General features: G+C 38.8%; 1 protein-coding gene and 1 pseudogene across 1 annotated transcript; one reads left to right on the forward strand and one right to left on the reverse strand.

Moving 5' to 3' along the window:
- Positions 1-1,379: 1,379 nt before the first annotated feature.
- On the forward strand, positions 1,380-17,588 carry LOC114516549 (coiled-coil domain-containing protein 57-like). Its single transcript, XM_028536073.1, has 16 exons — positions 1,380-1,571; positions 2,034-2,149; positions 2,672-2,807; positions 3,364-3,657; positions 4,093-4,232; positions 5,253-5,411; positions 5,831-5,993; positions 6,194-6,329; positions 12,607-12,786; positions 13,056-13,235; positions 13,875-13,975; positions 14,670-14,870; positions 15,675-15,768; positions 16,177-16,329; positions 16,979-17,245; positions 17,299-17,588. The coding sequence occupies exons 4-16, from the start codon at positions 3,466-3,468 to the stop codon at positions 17,586-17,588; spliced, it is 2,256 nt and encodes a 751-aa protein (XP_028391874.1). The 5' UTR covers positions 1,380-1,571; positions 2,034-2,149; positions 2,672-2,807; positions 3,364-3,465.
- Positions 17,589-18,221: 633 nt separating this feature from the next.
- LOC114516524 lies at positions 18,222-23,999 on the reverse strand (annotated as a pseudogene).
- Positions 24,000-24,705: the final 706 nt, after the last annotated feature.

Here is a 24,705-nt window from a genome sequence, read left to right on the forward strand (position 1 = left end):
TTCCCGAATGTTCTTCGAACGAAAACATCCCTAACGCGCCAGCGCGAAACAAAACAGAGACGGTGTGTTTATTGTATCGAGATTGACCATATGTCAATCAACTGTCCAAAATTAGTTACGTCTGCGGAGCGAAAGAAGTATCTAAGCGATAAGCGTTTGTGTTTTAACCGTACTGGGGCCGATCATCGTGCCTCTGATTGCCAAAGCCGATTTTCTTGTACCAAATGTAAGTGTAGACATCATACCTCGATTGGTTACGCCCCGGATGATACGAAGCCTCCTGCTGCGCCCTCTAATGACACGCTACTTAATTAACATGGCAACTTGTGCGTCCAATAGATCTGTCGTCTATCCTGTCGTAGTTGTTAATATAAATGGTGTTAAATGCGCGTCATAATCGACACAGGGGGGGGGGGGAGTTCCTACGCGTCGTCTGCATTGCTCGACAAAATAAAAGCTAAACCCCAAAAACGAGTAGTGCGTCGTATAGAAATGCTGTTTGGGACTTCAACCAATTTGGTTGGAATTTATACTCCAAAAATAAGCGATGCAGAGGAGAGGTTTCATATCGAGACCGAAGTAACGCAAGTTGAGAGAAGCGACCCCTTGATCTTAGACAATCAACTTATTTCAAAATACAATCACCTCCAAGGCGTAACAATGCAAGATCAGGACACAAAGGAACCCCCAGCCGTGCATGTAATTTTAGGGACTGGGGATTACGCCAAAATTAAAACGTTGACGAAACCAAGATTGGGGTCACCCGGAGAGCTGAGTTCACTAAGTTTGGGTGGACCATTATGTCTACTGGCGATGAGAAGGTCGACCTGAACAACATGTTACTGACACAAGTGCACCAGTAAGATTACGAACAGGTATGTAGGTTAAACGTTTTGGGCCAACACGAACTCCAACTGGATTTCTGGCTTCCGGTTTGGATTATCCCAGAGCCTTTGTTTTCTTGCCGGAGAAATCGCGAGCTCGGGGAACGAGATTGCCACTAACCGTCCAATGGGCAATTCACTCGTTTCTTGGATCGATTCGATATTCGACGGTCCAATGGACATTTTACTTGTCAATGGACATTGGATTCATTGGACATACACATATCCATGCATGTGACTTTCCAGAGGTATTGGGGTTAGGGTTAGGGAAACTGTCCTGAGGCTGAAGTTGGCATGTCCTTCGTACACTCAATGTGTTATTAATATGCTGCAATGTCTGCAAATCATTTAGACTCCGTGGTTTTACAGAAGGAGAAGGAATGGCGTGAAGCTTCTCAACTCAGAGTTCAGGCACTGGAAGAAACTATAACTGAAAAAGATAGGGAGTTAAGACAGGAAAAGTTGAGATTTCGTAAGTTGAAGGATGGTTTTGAGTATAACTTGAAACTTATATTAGAAAGAGATCAAGAGTTAGAGAAATATGATGCGGTGATTGGTAAAGTAAAGGAAGATGAGCACGTTAAGACTGCTCAAGTTAGTGAATTGTGTGTGAAGATTGATGAACTCAATATCAAGTTACAAAATGAACAGAAGTCCAAAGAGGAGCTACAGAAACACTACCAAAAGGTACAAATAGTTGTGCTGTATACTTGTACTTGTAACGTTACACAATTTAGGTTTTGTTTGCTTCCATATGATGCTTCTAATAAAAGCCCTGTTCAGAGTACACTCATTTTATTGTCACGACAGAAATTAGGTCGAAAATCATTTGGTTCAAAGTCCAAAACACCTAAGTGCCATGGTGGGACATGTTTGTTGAAAGCATTTGCAACTTGCAGAGCAAAGATTTTTCTGTGGATTATTTGGAGTGTGGTTCAAGCTGCCACTAGATATTTGTGCAAGAATAAATTTATCCTATGATATGGCTAAGCAGAGAAAATAAACAAATTCGGCAGCCATTAAGCATAATTAGAACTGTTACAGAATAGCTGCATGAGCTGCAAGCTTTCTCTTCTGGATGTGGTTTCTTCACTAGCTATGTTCAATGCTGATATTTTCAACAAATGATATATGATTAATTATGTCTAGAGATTGCAAGAATATCAGAATCAATTTAAAGCTTTTCAAGAAGAGAAAGATAATGAAGTTGCCAAAGAAAGGGAGGAGCTTTCATCCTATCGAAAAAATCTGGAGCTGCAATTAAGGTAATCTAGTCCACCTCATGCAATCATTGTTTGAAACTGGAATACCACCAGAGCTCTTAAAGACATTTGAATTTTAGGTGATTATATGAATTCTAAAGGTAGGGTACACTGATGCTAATTAATGTAAACAATGTTTAAACTAACACCTTGTTTACATTTTCACTCACTATATTTCTAAAAATATCAAGAACAGTCAGAATATTTGACACTATTTTGGTTTGCTATAGTTCTAAATGAGAGCTGGAGTTTATGTTCCAAAAAGTAAAAAATGTGCTAAATTTCAGAAATTTTAAATCAAGTAGCCTACCCATTGTTATAAGCATAACTGATGCGAAGAAGCCACTGTAACCTACCTTTTAGTGTCTGTATAAATATTACATGCATTGTATGCCAATTATGTGCAATTATCAATTATGAACTTTGAGAACCTACTGAGGCTCTAATTAACAATGATTTACAGTGATTATGTTACTAAAGCATTCTTTAAAATATTGGTTAAAAATCAGCATTTTAACTTTTTAGAGAAACAGAAAATGATTTTGAGTTTCGTCATCAAGAAAATGTCAGTAATTTTGAAGAAGCAATAAGAAAAAGAGAACAAGAATATCGATCAAAACTGGATGAAACAAGTAGTCTCTTGTTGTCAAATGACCTTAAGGTAATAATGTATACTCATTACAACCATTACAGGCCTATCTGCATGCTTTCCATTTGCTAATATAACCCTCAAATACAATATTACCACCATACTGAAGCTCGATCCCTTCTCCTGCGACCTTTTCCTTGAGCATCTCTCTCCAACAAACCTCCTGTGCACTTTAAATGCTACATGTTGTGGCTTGAAACTATTTCACCGCATAGACCAGTTATTTAAGGCCATTTTGTGAATGACTAATACTAAAAATATTACATGTTGTTCATTGTAAACATACAATGTGTGTGTAACTGTTTTCCTCGGTTAAACTATCTTGCTACCAACAAGGTCTCGCTTTTTCCCTAACTTCTTGGCGAATTTAGGAATTCGCTCTCTGAGCTAAATTTTACCTATGCAGTCTAGATGCTTAAACCAGTTCATTAGGTCAAATGAAGCTACCAAGCCATACGTATATTGCCGGGCATAAATTAGGCCTTTGGTTTAAAGTACATATGTAGAAAGTGCTTTGTGGGTTGGTTTGTCATTGTCACTTGTTTTAATAATTGACAGGTTTTTTTAGATCAGAAGATTAACAAAAGAGCTGGAGTTATTGCGATGTGATAGTCGTCGATGTAAAGAGGAACTCGACAAGACAGGAGTGAGCACTCGGGAGCTGGAGAAGATGCTTAAAGAAAAAGATTGGATGATTTCTGATTTGGAAAACACTCATAAGTATAAGGTCACAGATCTGGAAGCACAACTGGAAAATATGAGGAGAATGGGGGACAACTTACAGGAGGATTTTAAAAGGAAACATGCCGAATTGGATCGCTATGCTCGGGAAAAAGAAGAAATGTTGACCAACGCTAAACAAGTAAGTCGCTATTGTAAATGTAGACTAAGCCTTGCTGAAGAAAAGTGCGTGAAGTGTATGAGCACAAACGTTTCGTTATTCCCAAATATTCATCTCTCAAAAGTAGAATTGCACTGCAAGTTGGAAGAAAAATTGCACCGTGTAACAGGGCCTTAACATTGTGGTTACAGCGATTTTCAAGTCGCTTCATCAAGTCGCTTCATTATGGACAAAAACCCAACAAAGTAATGTTCACGTAGTACAAGATGCCAAACATTTTAATTCTTGTCGTAGTTTCTTGAGTGTCTAGTTATTGAAAAGACGCAACGATTGGGTTGTACAATACAATAAATTATGTACAGCTGTATATACACTCCTGGTATATTAGCTAAATATCGATCAGCCCAATGATGCTTTAACATGATTTTTAAACCTGCATGTGATTGTTCATTCCAGGGTTTCACTGAGGAAGAAAGACAACTTCAGCAGAATATTCGCAAATTACAAAACCAACTCGAAGCTAAAGAACAGGAACATCGTCAAAAGGAATGGAGACTTGTGGACAAACTGAAGGAAAATGATGTCACTATACAGACGTAAGCTTTATGAAACTTCTTAGGGGGAGAGGGACGGGGGGCAAGACCATGTATATTGAAACGGGCTCTTATCTAAATCATCAACATTATCATTGGTGCATTATATATTTTGATTGTGAACCCCCAAAGGTTCATTACTCGTGTCTACGAGTAGATTTTTTTGAAAATATTTTTAATTCTCAATATGTCCAAATGTGAGCTGTTCTCATTTATTTTCACCAAGGCTAAGCTCTGCCACAGGGCATTCATGTCTATATTTAAAACCTATATTAAACCTAAACTATATTAATATACTCAGATAAGGCCCAACCAGGCTAAGCGAGGCTTAGTGAATACTATAACTATAGTAACCTAACTAGTTATGCCCGCTGCGGATCGGTAGGGATGGAGACGGCAGCACGGCGAAACGAATGAGGTTGGCGATGCGTAGTCTTTACTGTCATTTTCAATCATGCGTACGTCCATCAGATATGGAACCTAAACGGTACCCCCCCTCCATCCCATGATCACACTGTCACACGGAATCACAGAAGTGAAAGCCGTGGAAGGAAAACATAAACACACACGATGCACACATAGTAAATAATTCGATACATACCGTAGGAATCTTTGCAAACCAACTGAACCTAGAGAAGCTAAACTAAAAAACAATAAATGGAAACCATCCCCCGACGGGTGGAATGTCAGGGGAGAAAGGCGGGGCGAACGAAGCGATAATAAACAGATAACAACAAGGCAAGCCATATAAATACTAAGGCCCGGGGAAAATACCCCCGTGCCAAACACCCGGCTAGGAACCCACGCGAGGGCCAACTCTTCGATATTAACTTCTTTTATTATACTAATAAATACATTTTAACCTATAATACTGGGCTGCTGGAAGGTTTGATTATGACTTTTATGATTTCATCCATTCAAGAATAGTGCTTTTGAACAAGTTGATGCTGAAATTCGACAACTTTTTAACAATTCGAGAGGAACGACTTTGTACAGGTGACAAGTGATTTTTTTATTACACAGGCTAAATCAATCAATCGCAGACTTAAAGAGCAAGATGGACCAACAGAACCAGGAATATTCCAGATTAACTGTAGCAAAGGATGTTGAATTGGAAACGTTGCATCAACAGGAGTCCAAGATGAGATCTGAACTCGCGCAGAGAAAGAATGATCTTAAGAGGTGCGAATAAACGTTGAATATAACTTTTTTCTCCTGATTTGTTTTAAATTCCGACCCATCGTGAAACGTTCCTAAATAAATGCAGGCTCACCGTATGAGGTGATTTTTCAGGGGGCTTAATAATATCTGGTAAGATAAACCTGGCCATTGAAGCCATTCAATCCATCCGTTAAAAACACCTCCTTTGCTGAGCTAAAGTGCAACTATGTGTTAATGAATATTGTACTATAAGGTTTCATAACTTTTTTAAAATAAAGAAAAAGTGTAAAAGTTTGATCGAAAATCGTAAAAAAATACCTGCAATCGCCATTTTTCTAAATTACGGATCCTTTTATTTATTGATATTACTAGTCGTGTATCGTGTTGAGGATTTCTATTAAAGATCGAAATTCAGGTCTTGATCCAACTTTTTTCTTTAGGAGGCAAAAAGAGTTGTCTTTATCTTTGGAGAGAGAGTCGTCGTTGGAACGTTCTAGGGCTCAACTAGAGTTAGATTGGCAGCGCAGATGTGAAGAGGCAGAGAGAACTGGGTATGATAAACAAGAAGAATTAGTTAAGAATTTAACACAAGGCAAAGAAGAGGTGAATATATATGAATATGTAAATAGTAAAATGTTATACCCCTTTCCATTGCCTCTACCCTACCCCTCTCAATTTGGAACCGTTGAAGTTTCAGCCCCACAAGGTCCATATGAAGCGATATAATATTACTAAACTGATCATCAGGGACTTCAATGTCAACATTCAGGTTGATAGAACTCTTCTGTATTATTTCATATCAGGCGTTATCGTTGGTGAAACAACAGAAACGTGAACTGCTTCACAAGGATAGTGTTATCCATATTTTAAAGACACAACGAGATGAATCAGTTTCTATCCTCAAGCTTCATGGACTAACCGTGCCTTCCCAAATATCAGGTGAGTTTTACACCTTGATTGTAGGTAGATCGTAAACGCTTAGCGTTCGGTTTTTATACGGCGTATATGGGGCCCTATCTCCTCCAGTGATGTGTTTCACGAGATAACTGTCGCAAAATGTATAAAGTTTAGATGCGGACGGAAATATCAACCGAAAATATCTTAGTATTTTTGAAACTTTACTGATGATATTACTCGAAGTTTAACGCGCGTGTAATTTTCACTGAAATAACGTGTTACGACCTTATCAATTTTATTTCTCAAGAAAAACCCGCAAAAATTACAATAACAAAATTTACACAATATTGACGCGACAAAATTATCGCCTACCCTAAATCTACGTTACACTCCCGGGGGTTTATCTCCCGTAGGTGATAAAACTTAAACAAAACCTGAACATAAGCATGCACTAAATTGAAATTTATAACTAATTGTTAGTATAGAGTCCATGCTTAATTACTGATAACTGTCCGTTAAAATATTCTTAAAACCTGTCCTTAATTCATGTCCGTATTGTTCAAGCATCGAATCTCTAACGGTATAAGATGCTGAATCGGTCTCTGAAGTATAGTATTTTTTCCATGTCCGGGTGCAGTAAGAACACTAATCTTAGCCGCTCGAACTACTCCGTCCTTTCCCTTAAGTAACTCGACAACTCTAGCTAATTTCCAATAACAACGAGCTGCGGACTCGTCCTTATGGATCACTACCTCGTCGACAGATATATTCCCCGAAATCTGCGTGCCGGTGGATTTCTTTCTTGCACATTCACGTAATCCCAATAAATACTCTTTGCGCCATTGTCGAGCAAAGTTTTGAAGCAATCTGTAGTGATATTTTACTCTCCGAGTCAAGGTTTCATATGTATTTGTAACATTTGATTGTCGTTGATTCGGGGTCGTGGCTATGTGTCGTCCGTACAGCAGGTCGGCAGGCGTAAGAGGATAGGATGGACCTTCGTCGTCTGCGTACACGTAGGTCAGGGGTCAATTATTCAAGGTGCACTCTATTTCGACCATCAAGGTGCGCAGTTCTTCAAAGTTTAGCGAAGATCGACCCACAGATTTCTTTAAACACGACTTGACGCTTCGAACTAATCGCTCCCAATAGCCCCCCCCCCCCACCATGGGGCCTACTCAACGATAAACTCCCAAACAACTTGCTTGTTCGCTAGATGGCTCGCGACTTCTGTCGACTGCATAATCTTTTTCACATTGACTAATGCCGCCTTAAACGTTTTGGCGTTGTCCGATTGCAGTTTCGATAGTAGTCCACGACGTGCTGTGAATCGCCTGAATGCTTGTAAAAATGATGGTGCGGTCAAATCTCTGGTAAGCTCAAGATGGACAGCACGCGTTGACGCGCAAGTAAACAAGCAACAGTAGCATTCACTGACGTTCTTTCTCGAATCACTCCTAACGTAAAGCGGACCAGCGTAATCCACTCCAGTGTTCGTGAACGGCGGACTATCATCAACACGATTTGCCGGCAAATCAGGCATCGGTGGCGTAGGAAACGATTTTCCTTCGAATCTTTTGCATACAACACATTTTCTTATAACACGTTTGACGGCTTCTCTTCCTTTCAAAACCCAGTATTGCTGTCGAATGGAGTTCAATGTATCACGAATGCCTGGATGATGAATTAACAGTTCCGTAAATCTATGTCTTGATGGAAGTAAAATCGGATTCTTACTAGACTCTGGAACTTCAGCGTAATGTAATCGTCCCTTGCAACAAATTAATTCATCGTTATCAAGTTGTAGCTCAAACTGATGTAAACGAGCCTTGTTACTGTTCAGTAATGCTTCCTGTTCCATCTTGAATGACCCAGCTTGCACAGATTTAATCCACGCAACTTCTGCTGCACGTAATTCATCCCCAGTTAAATTTCTTGAACCAATGTCCCCTTTCCGTTTCAGTAGATTCACGAATCTCATGACCGTCGCAGTCACTCTGAGTAATCTAATCCTTGTACCGTATCTTTCGATGTCGATAATGTTTCCCAAATTAGGTATACGAGATTCCTTCTCAGAAACACATGGGAGGGAGTTGGTTATCACGGGTGGATGTTTAAGTAATTCTTGGTCTGCTAACTCGTTCTTATACGTGGTTGCTGTATTCGGCCATGCCTCTGGTTCATCTTTCAAAAATTCTGGCCCGTTTCACCATAACTGGTTTTCTACCAAATTCTTAACAGCACTTCCTCTAGACGGAATGTCAGCTGGGTTCAGCTCTCCGGGGCAAAATCTCCCCTTTTCCTTTTCTGATGACCGTCTTATCTCGTTTACCCGATGTTGTACATATTGCTTCCACGGTTTATTGTTCTTGATCCAGCAAAGTGTAGTGAATGAGTCCACCCAGTAATAGGTACGGAATTTGAACGCGAGAGACTCAAAAACGGAGCGAATAGAAAAAACCAGCCTTGCTAATAGGTAAGCTCCCAAGAGTTCTAATCTAGGAATTGACTGTTTTTTCAATGGTGACACTCGGGTTTTCGATGCAATAAGTCGTGCATCGATTCTTCCATCTGTATATCTGGATACCAAGTTCACTGCAGCTGCTATAGCCTTCTCGGATGCATCACTGAATCCGTGGACATCATGACTGACGAGTGCCCTTGATTCTTCTGACTCCTTGATGAAATAGCATCGTGGAACATTTATCTCAGATAACGCTTTTATTTCGTTCAATAGTAAATTCCACCTCTTTACCCATTGGTTTTCAAGCAATTCGTCCCAATCGACCTTGCTGGAACATAATTCTTGGAACCACATCTTTAAATTCACTGTTATTGGGCTTATAAGTCCAGTTGGATCAAATATTTTTGCGGATGCTTTCAATATTGATCTTCTTGTAGGTGGCAATGACTTCAGATAATCGATAAGTTGTGCAACATCAAAACTGAAACAGTCATTTTCAGTATCCCAGTCAAGTCCAAGCATTTTCACTTGTGAAGATTTCGCTTCGGGTGCTCTCGCAATTGTCGGTGTATCTTCTGACGGTTTCACTTCAGGCCATTCATTCTCCGAAGACCGCAATTCTGATGCCTTACGATTAGTAAGACTTGGTTGATTAGTGGCAGCCATGTTTTCAATGTCATCGATTCGTTTCTTTAATTCCGTCGAGTTGGTATGCCACTTACGAAGATTGAATCCTCCTTCACTCATAATACGTTTAGCATTTGTGTAGACGTCAAAAGCAGCTTCATCATTTGTAGCTCCTCCCGGAAAATCGTCCACGTACAATGAATTAGTTAGGAGTTTGGAGACCTCTGGTTCTGCGGATGTGTACAGCGACAAATGATGTTGAAGTGTTGCATTAAGGATTGCTGGGCTCGAGGTTAAACCGAAAACCAGGCGGCGGAAGCGGTATTGCACAATCTTTGGATTTTCGTCGCCGATATTTTCCCACCACAGGAATCTTAGCTTATTTCGGTCTGACTCACTTATCGAGATTTGATGAAATGCCTTCTCTATGTCAGCCGTTAATGCCACTGGATGGCATCGAAACTTAAGCAACACGTCGTGCGCATCCTTACTGTTTTCTTCTTCAACCGGTACTCGTTCGATGATTCCTGCCTTTTCCTGCTCCTTGAAAATACTATCATACTCATTCAAGAAACCGTCTTTGTTAAAACGGGCATTCAAGTGGTGCAATCGAGATACACATAGCTCAAAGTTGGATGTCTGCAAAGGCTGTGTCTCCTTCCAGGGAAGATCAACTTGATATTTTCCCTCGGTTTGGTCAAATGCAATTTCCTTCAAGAATCTCTTTCCTTGTTCCTTGGTTTCTGGATAATTTCTGGGTAGCTCGGTTGTTGGAGAATTAGATTAGATGTGACATGATTGCCAACATTTCGTGTATTTCGCACAGGACCTGACACCAACCAACCAAACTTGCTGCTGACTGCTGCGAGTCCACCACTCTCTCGAACAACATTTCCAGTTACAACATTCCAATAATGGTCTGAGCCTATCAATACATCAATGTCGTTGTGATCATTCGTAACAGTGTTGTAATCTGCAAGGTCAAGCTCTAAAAATGAAGGATAGTTCTCTAAACTTATTGTTCCAGGTTATGGTGAGCATATGCTGTTAAAACTCAAAACCGATATCTCCACATCTTCACCATTTCTTGCTTGTAACTTTAATTGGACCAAGTCGCACTCTTTCTTCGAAAAACAATCCTCGCCAAAGGTATTCAGGTTTAGTAGTTCTGTCTTGATGCGTCTCAGACCTAGCCTTTGTTGCAACTCCTTTGTAATATACGATCTCTGACTCCCACTGTCTACGAGCACTCTGACAGGAATAACTTCAGAATGATCAGGAGAGTATGCATATGTTCTTGCGGTTTGCAACAACACTCGTCTTGGACTTCTGGTTACAGATGTAGTAGTTGTACCAATTGGCGTTCCGGCAACAGCTGACGCGCTGGTAGATTCCTGTCCAGATTTGTTCTGTGGTTGTCCATTGTTTTGTGTTTGTCCATTGGATTTATCATGTGGTTGTTGACCATGATTTGATGGTGGTTTGCTGGAGCTGAATTCACAAATAGACTGATGGTGTTTCCCGGGGCATTTTTGGCATCTTCTATTGGAGTCACACTGATTCATTCTATGGCCCCTTCTCAAGCATAAAAAGCACCGTCCTTGTCTCTTTAAGCTGTCCTTCCTGGCTTGAGGGTCCTTAATTTTTTCACATGATGCTGAGAAATGCTTTGAATCGCAAAATACACAACGTATATTGTTCCCCGCAAAAAAAGCACCAGTGGATGGGGGTGGTTTGTGTCTTGGCAAAACACCTGCCTCCTTTACTTTCATATTACTACTTATCTCCCTCGCTTGCACTTCACTCCTTAATAACGACAATACTTCTTCTATCTGCCAAACATCCTTGGTTGTAACTCGAGCTATTTGGAGACGAACATCTTCTGGTGGTAGCTTAGACATGATTATGGGTATGAGAAAACTCCCATACTTATCGGAACTGATCCCTAAGGATTCCAAACCACGAACATTTACACTAACTTTGTCATAGATCAGGCGAAGATCAGCAGGTTTGGTTCCCGAACATGTAGGCAATTGTAAGAGGTCATCCATATGCATAGATATTATTTGTTGTGTATTGCCAAAACGCTCTTCCAGAAGCTTTAATGCTACAGTATTATTCGACTCGGTTAAGGGCAATCCCTGGATGACTCTGGCAGCTGGTCCCTCTAGAAGTCCTTGCAAATAGTTAAATTTGTCTATTGCTGAGATGTTGGGGTTCTTATTAACTGAACTGTCAAATCGATCCCAAAATGTCTTAAATTTTGTAATTTCTCCATTAAATTTTTGTAGAACCAACTTCGGTAATTTTGGGGTCATAGCAAAATTATTCGAATTTGATGTAGCCCCTTCTACTGAAACATTTGTTGGATGTTCCTCGGGTTGAGATGGTGAATCCTGCTCAGGGACACTTTCTTGCTGTTCAAGCGATTGCGTGTTCGTCGTGGGGGGTGTATTTATGCTGGGTGTCAACTGAGAAACATCTAAGCATTCAATCATACCCTTTATCTCCAAAATTCTCGACCGAATAGTATCAGAATCCTCAATTTCCTTCTCGATTTCATCAACCTTGCACAAAGACAAAATTTCATCGTCCATTCCTTGTAATAATTTCTCTTTCTCACCGAATAAGTTGTCTAAAATCTTCAAACGTGAACGATTCAACGCGGTTATCTCGGGGTTATCGACAATAGACTTCGCTTCATGTATTAATTTCGTTGTTACGGCACGATGCCCTCTTCTTTTTGCCTTCAAACGCTCAATATTTTCTTCACTCATTGTAACGAATACTTCAAAATCGAACAGATCATCCAAATCAAAAGAAAATAGCTTCAAAATGAAAGAAATCTTGCCCCACGTCGGGCGCCATGTTACGACCTTATCAATTTTATTTCTCAAGAAAAACCCGCGAAAATTACAATAACAAAATATACACAATATTGACGCGACAAAATTATCGCCTACCCTAAATCTACGTTACATAACGCGTTTTTTCTTCATGGTAAAAACACGTGACACATTCCAAAATTCTTTTGAGTTTGCGCTGATGTAATTGAGGACCTACCCTGCGCTCGCGAATCTGAAACCTTTACATCGATACCTCCCCCATTGCTTCGCAAGATTTTATCATTTTTCTTGATTTTATCATTCATGCATGTTTCACAAATCTCAATTGTGACAAAAGCATTTTCGTCCGGGTTAAGTTCATACTCATCTTTTCTTGTTGCAGTCGAAGATGTTGGCACACCAGCAGCGAATATGAATAATGAAGAACTTCAAGTTCAGAACGAAAATTTGCGTCATGTTATTCATCAAATGAGAGAGGACATGGAGGATTTGACGAAACAGTTGACGCAACGTACCACTGGATCGATAACTAATGCAGGAGATGGCGTACCCATCACGGAAGGTATTTGTATGACAATAAAGCAGGAATATATTTCATAACAAAACCATTTCGAAAATTTAAAGCCACATTGTGTTCTTTGCATGGATGATTTTATTATTTCTTAAAAACTTATCTTTAATACACTCTATTTAAGGCTATCCGCATTATACTGTACATATAGCTTCTGTATTTTGAAAGACATATTTTTAAAATGACTAATCGTTATAGTGGTCGTAGCAAAGATCAGGGTGGATGGAATTAAGCTGGTATTTCTTAACTAAACATTTCAGAATATGTAAGAAGTCTGGAAAAAGAAATTCGAGAAGTGAAGGCGAGAAACCGCGAACTGACCCAATCCATGGTTAATACAAATGCTAAAACTGAAAATACTGAGCCAACTTACGTTTTAGATGGAAGTAAGGATAATGTTCATATAAGAGGTCTGGTGGCACAGCTGAACAGCACGATCGGTAAGTGGTACATGGCAAAGTTCAACCATACTACAGCACTTCCAAAAGTTACAAAGCTTAAACATAGCGTCATTAAATTGAAACATTACCTCATCCCCCGCATACCCAGCAGTTTTCATTGTGTTGTCTGAATAGTTATAGTTGAACGTTGAATTAGTTTTCTGTGTCTAATGTCAAATTTTAACCTACAATGTCCTGAATAATTTCTGCGGGTTTCCACTCCGCGCGCAGGTAGCATAAAAAACAACCCCTACATACATTGCCTCGATCTGCTGATTTATTACACCAAGTTACATAACCGTTCACTATCTTTACTGCAAATATTTCTGTTAACTCAAATATTTGACTTTCAGGTTGCGTAATTCTGTGGGTCATTAAAATACCACTAGCATGTTGATTAGCCCTGAGAATTTACCAGAATGAAAATTTGAAAAAAAAATACCTTTGCAAGATACAACTAATGTATCAAGGATTAAGATTGTTGTACGAGCAGATATTCCAATCGCATTGTACTATTGACCATGTAACTTAAATTGTGGGAATCGCACGAAAAACATTCTGTATTAACCGACTAGAATTTCAGATAAGGTATATAATATAATTGCTTATTTCACAATATATATTCTTGCGCATCTTTAGGTAGTTTACGCCAAGAAAAATTAGACCTTACATCTCAATTGAGAAAATATGAAGCAACTATCGTTCATCTTCAAGGTTTACTTCATCATTCTTCAGAAGAGGTGAGTCTCCTTCTCTAAATGGTTAGCTATATATGCTTCACTTGTATTTTTATCCGTCATCGCTGAGAATGTTTGTAATATATGTTCTCGTATTTTTATTGTGTGTACTTATCTGGCTGGTCAGTAAGTAACGTTTAAAGAGTGAGTTACTGCATTATTTACAGCAATCCACCGCAGAAAATAATGGTTAATAGTTGTACTAAACATCGATTTACTTTGTTACGAATGTTTTAATATATTTTGAGTTGTTAGACTTTCTTTAAATCAAAATGATACAAATAAACAGACGGAGTGTTGATTGGTTTTTTTCCTTTCCCGGACACACGATGCAAGCGCTATAGGCTATTTTTAAGTGTATGCCAACTCCCAAGAAAGTTATCCTAACAAAACTGCTTTTTCCCGTAGGTCAAGGCAAGCCAGGAGGGCTGATGATACATGTAGCCCCTTTTACACCACACTCACAATTTATCGACAGGGCACTGCTAAAATGGGTACCTGTACCATTTCATCCGTGCTCAGCCTTTGTATTGGGTAGCCTGAAAACTAATAGAACTGGGCACTGGTACCAATTTGATCCGTGCCGTGCAGATAAATTTAGTCTATAGTGTAAATGGCGCTGGTATTCAAGTGCTACATTCCTGGATTTTAGAAAACTGTGTCGAACATTGATGATCAACGCTCTTTCTCTTTTCAGGTTCGTCAGAAGCAACTAAACATTGATCAACTTCACTATCAGTTGACAACAGAGAATCGTCGGGCCAACGAAGGAATGAATGCTTTGAAGCAGCAGAACTCTGATCTCAAGCTGCAGGTAACCCAAGCAAGACACCAGGCTGACGAATTTTACAAAACGGGTTTGGAGAGAAATATTGATGCTGTATCATTAGGAAACCAGGTTAGTTCGATGATATTGTTCAATAACTAGATCGCAGATGCAAAATGGATATAATAAAGACATTTTTTAGGTATATAACATTAAAACAAATTAAACGTGTAAATGTATCACAGTCTGAAGCTTAACGGTGAACCCACTTTCAATTATACTTTACCGTGTTGCTGGTTACTGCAAGATCAAACGACTATTTATATGTGCTTTTAAAACCGCAAGCAGTTAAGAGAGGATTTGATTAGTTATCAGCTGGAGGGCAGGAATGTCAGTAACATCCTGGGAGATTCACTGAGCAACAAAGCGAGCAGCTATAATGCTGAACCTGAGATATCATGCAGTTGTGACAGCCATATGCCTGTATTCTGAAACCTCACTCGAACTTGTTGAGTGGGAGATCTCAATCTAAGTCATAACATTTCCATGGCGGTATTTCCACTCGAATATAAGAGCTTAATTTTCAGTGTTTTACCTTAAATCTTTGTATCGATTAAGAAATATTAACTTTCTCTTTGATCAGTGATAACAAAATTTGTGTATCACACTCAATGAGTGGGAGTGTAACACAGCCTACATGCGAAGAATTACTGATGATTGTTTGATATTTATCTGTTTTGTGAGCGTATATAATGTCCGAAATTTTTGTATTCGGTGTAATTAGACAGAAATTCGAGTTTCTGCAGATATCGTTTATGAAAGTATGGGTTAATGTTTGTCGCAGATAAACTACCGCAGGTAGAAGTATTAGCAACATCTAGTCAAGAATTGTGTGACAGGCAGGAGATGACAGGTTTTCTCATTGCTTTTCTGCAGTTGTCAGCATTAAAATTGGATCTTGCCAGTCACGGAAAACCTTTGAATACGTACAATCCAGAAAGTCAGTTTATACAAGACCTTCGAGATAAAGGTGAGTGTACTTTCTGACGCTTTTGAAATACTATTTGTATTTGTGTTTAGAATCTTAACAATCGCGACTGCCGTAGAACATTCTAAATCTAATGAATTAATTGAAACGTATAGATTGTGATGGAACCCAACCACTGTCAGTTGTTAGACCATATATAGAATGCATATCCCTTGCTGTCCTGATCCACCTAAAATAGCGTGATATAACTATGACGCCTGTCTATGGAGATATATTTCATTCCAACCCGTTCACAATTGGTAAATTACGACCTTTTCCAAAACTGAAAATTGATTGCGGCTGGAAAACCTAACATTTCTCATCAACACATAACAAACCCTAAATTCACTTCATAAAACTCTGAATGATTTAGTCAGGATTTGAATTTTAAACGTTTTCCTTTTTTTTCAGAAGTCCCTGGTATGAAGGGATTAGTATCTTCATCTGAAGGATTACACACCAAACTACGTCAAGCTGCTCAACGGATTAATGGATTAACAAAAGAACGCGAACAGTTGATTAGGATGGGAAATAAGCTGAGAGCTGAATTGTTGAAATATAAAGGTATTTGAAAGGATGTTTTGGTATGTCTATTAAGATGGCATTAATATATATATATACGTTAGTCGAAATAAATTACTGTAAGAATGAATTGAATACATTTTTCCTATAGTCATGACGCGTAGCTTCTGTTGTTCGCAAAAGATTAAGTGCATGTGCAAAGAGATCCCGCGATGATTACGTCACTACCACATGTAGGGTAGTGACACGTGACCGGGCCCTAGAACACCGCGGCGAGACGTCTGTGCAAACGCCGGTCGGTTATAAGCATATGACGAAAAATTTCAATTGGAATTGTTGAAACAAAACATGCATGTTCATTGATAAGATATAAGTTAAACTTGTACTTGAAAATGTACTGAAAACGGGTGGACTAAACATTCGTTTAATGCGTCCTGGCATTGAAATATGAAATAAAATTGTTTTGCAGAGTGTCTTCAGAACATTTTTGATGAATTGTTAAGAACAAAAGTTTAAACTTATATTATAGAAGTTGAGAAAAACCACAATTATTGAGAACACGAAAATTTCTTGTTTCTCCGCAGCGTGCCCGCTTTGGCATTATGAGAGATGCTGAAATGTTAAATCGATTACATTTAGTGTACCGCTGTCACCGTTTCGATCTTAGAATCTCATTCTATCGTTATATTAGGAGGGAGAAAATCGCCTTCAATTGAAGCGAGTCAATTATCCAAAGATCCGCAGAATGTGGCGCAAACATCCCGATCCCAACTACGAGGTTTGGAACAGTTGCAATATCAACTAACAAGCAAAGAACTACAGTATGCACAGAAAACACTAGCGAGGAATAATGATCAGCATTCGCTATCTCTTCGGAAAAAGAATTCCGCGTCGGCCCAAGAACTTCAAAAACACTCTTCAAACACGGAACTCGCAGAAAAACAGGCCTACCGGAAACGTCTACTGTTCGTGACGACATCGTCTCACCATGGCAACCATCGTTCTCATCAGACGACCGCGCGTCATTACAAGATGTCTGGAAACTACTAGACGAGGACAGTCCTGGATTCACCCCTGTTGGAAATCGCGGGGACGAAGTCAGCAAGTCTCAGCTTCGGGAAAGTTCCTCCACTACGGACAGTTTCACGGTCAAAGGTCAGCCTAGTCACGTGCATCTCAAGCCAGAGTGTTCCAAGGCTGTGCTGTCTGCCAAGGCAGCTGGTAAATGGACACCCTCCCAGGTAAAAGCGAAGATAAGAAATTATAATATAAGAGACGAAGATGTTCGCGAGGGATTGTAGATATTTTTATTTACCTATCATATTTGTTTTTAACCAGACCGGTCATTCATGGCAGGTGGAGGCTAAAGGGAAAGTTTTAATCTTTTAACATTTCCACACCTTTTTAGCCGAAAAATGTTTCCTCCGGCACTACTAAGAGGTGAAAAAATACCTCATCAAATAATCCGCGCTTTTAACTACAGTAGTCCCGAATGATAACAAATTAACCAAAGTCGAAAATCCCGTGCATTCGGGTATTTCAAATGAAAGCTCTCTAAAGATTAAAAATAATTATACTGCTGGCCTGGCCAAACTTCTCGCGGTTGGTCAGTTTTAGGTGGATATATGGGATATATTGGTTTATATGGAAGTGATCCAGCCCTGTTACCCGCCCGGAGCTAGCATGCTTTCCTGAGACGAAATTCAACCCGCGTTTATATACAGTGTATATGATTTTTTTGGATGAGGTGGATCGCTATAGCAAAGTATTAATGGTAGTAGTAGTTTACACATATTTACTTTACGTTTATTCTAGATAAACATACAACTGTGAATTAATACAAAGAAATTTACCAAATTACAAATTAGTGAAATTACAATAAACTACAAAATACTTATTAGAATACAATTATATACAATCAAGAATACTATAAAGAAGACTACAAACTCTGATTCCCTTTTTTAAGCAATGCAAACTGATTTATAAAATCCCAGACTTGACTTGCGCGTGTGATACTCGCGCGCGTGCCGCGCTTACTTTCGAAAATGACAGTGTCGTACATCCTCACTATACCAAAAAAAAGGAGGCCCTTAACAAGGAGTTCCTTCTTCACATTTGAAAGAGAGCGATGAAAGTCTGGGCTGAAAATTGGCATTTTATCTTTTTTCTCATAAAACGTCTCATCCACTTGGGCAAAATATAATCGACCAAAAATATTTGAAATAAAATTTGTTTGTACTAGAGACAAAAGATACTTGAAACAAGTGACAGGTCGTCGTAAGTTTTAACAAGAACATTTAACAACATTTTAGGCGTTTTAAACTGATTGCAGCCACTAGGACTTTACATTTAGTAAATCAGTTTACAGTTGTCACTCTTCAGAGCATCACTTCAAAATTTAGCACCTTCAGGTATTAAATCATTGACACTTACATCTAGTTTACGAAGTTTACAGCTCTCACTCTTCAGAGCATCACTTAAATATTTAGCACCCTCAGCTGTTAGACCATTGCGACTTACATTTAATTTAGTAAGTTCACATTTCTCACTCTTAAGAGCATCACTTAAATATATAGCACCTTCAGCTGTTAAACCGTTGTCACTTACATCTAATTTAGTAAGTTTACAGTTGTCACTCTTCAGAGCTTCACTTAAATATTCAGCACCTTGAGCTGTTAATCCATTGCCGCTTACATCTAGTGTAGTCAGTTTACAATTGTCACTCTTCAGAGCATCACTTAAATATTTAGCACCTTGAGAAATTATTGCCACTTACATCTAGTTTAGTAAGCTCACAATTACCACTCGTCAGAGCATGCATTAAATGTTTAGCACATTCAGCTGTTAAACCACTGCCGCTTACATTTAGCTTGGTAAGTTTACAGGTGCCACTCTTTAGAGCATCACATAAATCATTAGCAGCTTCAGCTGTTAAACGATTGCCACTCAAATATAGTTTAGTAAGTCCACGGTCGTCACGCTCATGATTTTCGTTCTTCAAAAACTTAACCAATTCACGGATAGCAATGTTCGTCATAGTACAACCATTGATCTTAAGCTGTTTCAAGTTCTTGATGTGGCCTAAAAACTTGAACAAAGCCGTAGATTCTGCTGGTGCAATATTTAATGCCTCCAAACTAAATGTCTCATCATCATCGTCAGACGCAAACGACGAAATCATTTCCATGACGCCATCTTCCTGCATTTCCCAAACACATTTTATCGCGAGTCGTTCCTTTGGCATCCAGTCTTGAAATCTAGAAATATAGTCCATATATGCATATATGCATAGGCCCTGTTTACATGGAGCGAGTTATCCCGGCTAGGCGATGTAAAAAGCGCATCACATCAAAGGCTTAACCTGATTAGTCCTTCATTATATGCAGTTTTCACCTCGCCTAGCCGTAATAACTCGCTCTTAAAGCTCGTAAACAGTCCCTTAAAGCTCTCACTCGCTCATCGCAGGAACAAGAAACTAATAATACTGAAGCGACGTGGCTAGAGATTTGCCAGGCGGAAAACGAATTCTTATGATAAATATGAGAGCCCAAGATATAACATTTAAGAAAGCCACCAAAACAATTTAGAGTTTAAAATGTGAAGTGAAGGTGAATATATGAATATCCCGTATCGGTTCGTTCGCCCCGCTTTCCCCCCTGACATTCCACCCCCCAGGGGATGGTCTTGCTGTTGCTGCTTTTTTTTAGTTTAGATTCTTTAGGTTCTTGCAGAAGTCTCCTGGGGTATGTATCTAGTCATTTACTACGTGTGTATTGTATGTGTTGCATGTTTTCCTTCCACGGCTTCACTTTCGTGATTCTGTGTGACAGTGTGATCACGGGATGGCCTACTAAAAACCGCCCGAGACCGCCCGAGGGTATAGAAAAACCGCCCGAGACCGCCTGAGAGTATAGAAAAACCGCCCGAGACTTCAAAAAAGCGGCTGACAAAAATCTGAAGTTTTTTTCTGTTTTTAAATTAAACATCAGTTAAACATCATGAAACGTTCTAAGAACCCGTATGCTTAGACAAGAACATTTGGCACTAACTAGCACAGATTAGCAGGCTGAATTGTAATTGTGCATGGAAATTCTCCTGGCTCTGTTGTTTTACTCAACATGATCCCCCCATGCGTTTAAAAAATTGACTGGTTCGTCCCTAAATTTAAAATAAAAGGTCTCTAGATCTATAGTTTACAGTTTTTTCAGTTGAACTATATTCTGTTCATCTGCTGCTCTTAGCCAACACCATTTCACATTTATTATTCTGCCGGCTTCTGCGCATTGGTTCTGCTCATAACATTAGGGATTTAGAAATTGCCAAACTTTCACATATTTTGAATTTCTTTGAACAAGTGAAGTAAAATAGTAATCATAAATATTTTGACAGAACCGTCGAAGTCTCGGGCGGTTTTTCTATACTCTCGGGCGGTTTTTCTATACTCTCGGGCGGTCTCGGGCGGTTTTTAGTAAGACCGGGATGGGGTATATTGATGGAGGTACGTATGATGGCTTAGCACGTTCGCATCGTCAACCTCGTTCGCTTCGCCGTGTTACCGTCTCCATCCCTACCGATCCGCAGCGGGAAAAACTAGCTAGATTACTATAGTCTCAGTGTGGTTTACTCTCAGTCTTGCCCAGCCTTGTTCGGTCATAATAGTAATTTAGATTTGCGTTATTGAATTAATTGCGTAATTGAAATCCCCACTGCCTGAAATCATTTGGCTCATTGGACATTGGTTTTTTCACCAAAAATATTTCGCAAAGTGTCCATAACAGGCCTATATCACAAGTTGGTGGTCTATTATGCGAAGGATCAATTGTTAACTAGCAACATGTTCATTGAAAAATGAAACTACAACGCAACAGGCCTATGAGTTATAATAACATTTTACCTTTTGCATACACGCTTTATTATTTCACTGTCTTCATGTTGAATTAACCTGATAAAAAAATTAATTTGATTATTGATTTGATACAAACACCAAAAATAATAGTTTTAAACATAAAGACTTGCACACCAAAAGCTTTCAGTATTCTTCACGCACAGAGTTCATTACATATACAACATGAAAATGAATATTGGGTATTAAAAAATTAATGATTAAATAATAGCCAATAATTAATTTTCTAATTAATTAATTTTCATTTGGTTTATACTTTCAAATACAAATCTTTAAAAAATGTGAGAAATACTTCCAAATCAGAAAGTGAAAGCTGCTATCATACATACTCATCTGCAGAGGTATTTCCCCAATGTACATATATTTAGATCTAATAAATGTATATAGGTAGACTAATAACCTTGTTTAGAGTTGATGAATTGCAATAGTTTCCTTGTTAATTGTTGAAAATCAGTGCAATGAGTTTGTACACTAATCTCAATTGTGCTGGCAATAAAGTCTTGCTCCTACCCAGGCGCGGATCTAGGGGTAGGCAACATAGTCAAGTGACTATGGTAAATTATCCAGATAATAATTACAAAATTCCCCGTTCCCAATTCCCAAAGTATTCATTCATAAGTGGAAACATGCAGTTCATTATTCATATTTTCTTATCACAGTCCAGTTATTTATTGATATACAGCTCATTGGTGTTTAGGCAAGCCGTGAAGCAAGCCAATGAGAGGCAGCTATTTTGCCTATGCCTGGCGGCCGATACAGCCTTTTGATTGGCTAATAGCTTTTTTGCCTAACCTAGACGAATTTGCCTAACTTGACGTAATCAGGAAGCCTTATGATTGGGTAATTTTTTTAAATTCTATTCTTTCATTGGCTTGCAGATTTTGCCTATCTTTGGCGAGGTGAACCAATCACTGTGCTTCGTGAGCATGCCTGTGTTAGTCATGTTAGGCAAAGACTAGGCAAAGAGTGGAAACATGCCTTTTCAATCGCTCTGAGCATCGAAGGATTAAATTTCGAAGTTTTTCTGGTTTTTCGCGTTCGTCTTGTTATTGTGTTATTCTACAATGTCTTCATCGTCTTGTAGTGATTTGTACGAGCCATTCGAACGATTTAGAGTGTCTAAATGACGCGATATTTATGCGACGTTTCGATCTTTGTATTTATGAAGGCGACACGCTCAAGGCTAAGCTCAAATTTTTGTGTGGAGTTATATGTGCCGAAGCACGCTCGTAATGGCAAGAAAAAGGCTTGTACTGCAATTAGCTAAACTATATTTTGTTTATTCCATGCTACGCTTCTATATAACTGTGTTTTTAGATCTCAAATCGGCAAAATGATTGTCGAACAACAACAAGCATGGCTAGTTCTTTTAGTATTCAAATATAAATTTACATATGTCTGCGCTGGCCGGGTCAAAGGTTGCTATATATGAATATATAGCTTAAGTATTATATGAAAGACACAAACTTAGCATGTTCACTTTTAGTTACTTATTATTATTCGTATTCCTGATGTATATCACATGTATAAATACGTTCATATGAAAATTATGAGTGAATATACATCATAATGTTGACATTGTAACTCTGCCGTCAGTCCGCGATATAATTGAAATTGTTGGATACTTGATCTAGCGTGATTTTAATTTCCTGTTTTGAATATTTTCCTACTTCTCCTGAGTTCTAATCAGCTTCGGCCCTAGTACTAGTAGGTAACAATAATACTCAAAGTTGGGACTACGCAAAGTAGGGACTAAGGAATACTTTGGGAATAAGTAGATTCTCCCCTCAATGTCCTCTCAAAAACAATTATTAGCGTATATTTTTAAAAGTGTATCATAGGCATGCTGATGAGCCCTAATATGGGGCGAAGCAGTTCAGCTGGTAGTCTCAAGACTATCATTTAAAAAATCGAACATCTTTTAATATGCCTGTAAATGAGTCATGCGTGACGCCATACGTGACGTCATAAATGACGTCATAAAATTTGACTAAGGTATGAAAAATCCTAGATCCGCACCTGCTCCTACCCAACAAAATTTTTCAGCCCAGATTTTACTTTCACATGCTCAAAAAAAAAAGGTTAGCACAACTTATGTTTTGCAATGTTATTTTCATGTACCTGTATATCAAAAAAGCCACTTAGGATTATCGATGTGCTACATGTACAGATTATCAGATTATTGATTACAAAATCGATATTTACCACTACATATTATTGAAGTGCATGCCCAAAGTTCAGGAGAATCCTTGATTTTGCTGATTTGTTCCACATTTCTGAACTTTTCTATGTGTCATCAGCACTTTTATTTCTTTCTTACTAAAACCCAATATCTCTACCTTTCCATCAAAATTGAGATTTTGATAGCTACGTTCTACAGTGGGTCGAGATGTGGTTAACACAGTGGCTCCAGGTAATAGCTTGCCTTAATTCATTAGCTGTTGGAAAGTGAGGTAAATATGTGCAAGTTCTGCTGGACTGTTTATGATTTTTTCATCAACTAAACATTCATCATCTACACTAAGTTCATTTAAGCCAGATACAAGTATGGTATCGCTTTGTCTCTGGAAAACATATTCATAGATAGACATGTTGTTGAACTGAGAAGGTATTGATTCGCTTAGCCCATGAGCCTGACGTAACATGTGTTGTAGACTTGTTTTCTTGTCTTTCTTGTTAAAATTATGAAACAGAATCAGAAGTACAATATTTTCATGCCAGAATTGAGATATTTTACCTTTTTGCCACTCCTGAAAGACCTTTTCTATCAGTAGGGTTTTCCCAATTCCTGGTCTGCCGACTACAAGAACAGTTCTAGGATGTTCTTCACCAGCTTTTGCTGCTCTAAATAATTCTGCTGTACTCTCAAGGACTTTTGCACCAAGGGGCTTTTCCAAATCTCATGTCTACCTTTCATAAATTCTCTTCTGGAATAATTGTCATGTTCCATTCCATCTTGAATTATAACATTGATAAAAATTTCATCCAGGTTTTGTTTTCCTCTAAATCTGTGGCTCACAGTAAACAAGTGTTTGAATTGATTCTTCCGAATCGTTTGGTGGTTTATCTCCATGATTGTTTTTGTTCGTTTTTGAAGAAGGTGCTGATCAGTATGGAAAGTGGGTCTCTTCCATGCAGACCTCAACAGGTAAAAAATCTCCACGAGTGTCACTGCATCGACGAGAAAATTTATCGTGATAAAGACAATTACAAGTATATGTTTCTTTCCACCTATTCAGTATTGAATATTTACAGTCCACAAATGAAGGATTCCTATAAGTTGGTCGCGTGACGTTCTCATGGGAGGTACTAGTTGTTGTTTTCACAGGTGTCCAGTAAGTCGTCCCCAAGTCAAAACGTCAGGCGCGGATCTAGGGGTAGGCAACATAGTCAAGTGACTATGGTAAATTATCCAGATAATAATTACAAAATTCCCCGTTCCCAATTCCCAAAGTATTCATTCATAAGTGGAAACATGCAGTTCATTATTCATATTTTCTTATCACAGTCCAGTT

The sequence above is a fragment of the Dendronephthya gigantea genome, unplaced genomic scaffold (assembly GCF_004324835.1).
Source record: "Dendronephthya gigantea isolate DGI-Jeju-01 unplaced genomic scaffold, DenGig_1.0 000006F, whole genome shotgun sequence".
Classification (NCBI taxonomy): Eukaryota; Metazoa; Cnidaria; class Anthozoa; order Malacalcyonacea; family Nephtheidae; genus Dendronephthya; species Dendronephthya gigantea.

Coding starts and splice junctions, on each gene's coding strand:
- LOC114516549 (XM_028536073.1), top strand. CDS start 3,466: ATGCTTAAAGAAAAAGATTGGATGATTTCTGATTTGGAAAACACTCAT. Junction 14,871..15,674: donor CTGTATCATTAGGAAACCAG/GTTAGTTCGATG, acceptor GCTTTTCTGCAG/TTGTCAGCATTAAAATTGGA. Junction 16,330..16,978: donor TGAATTGTTGAAATATAAAG/GTATTTGAAAGG, acceptor TCGTTATATTAG/GAGGGAGAAAATCGCCTTCA.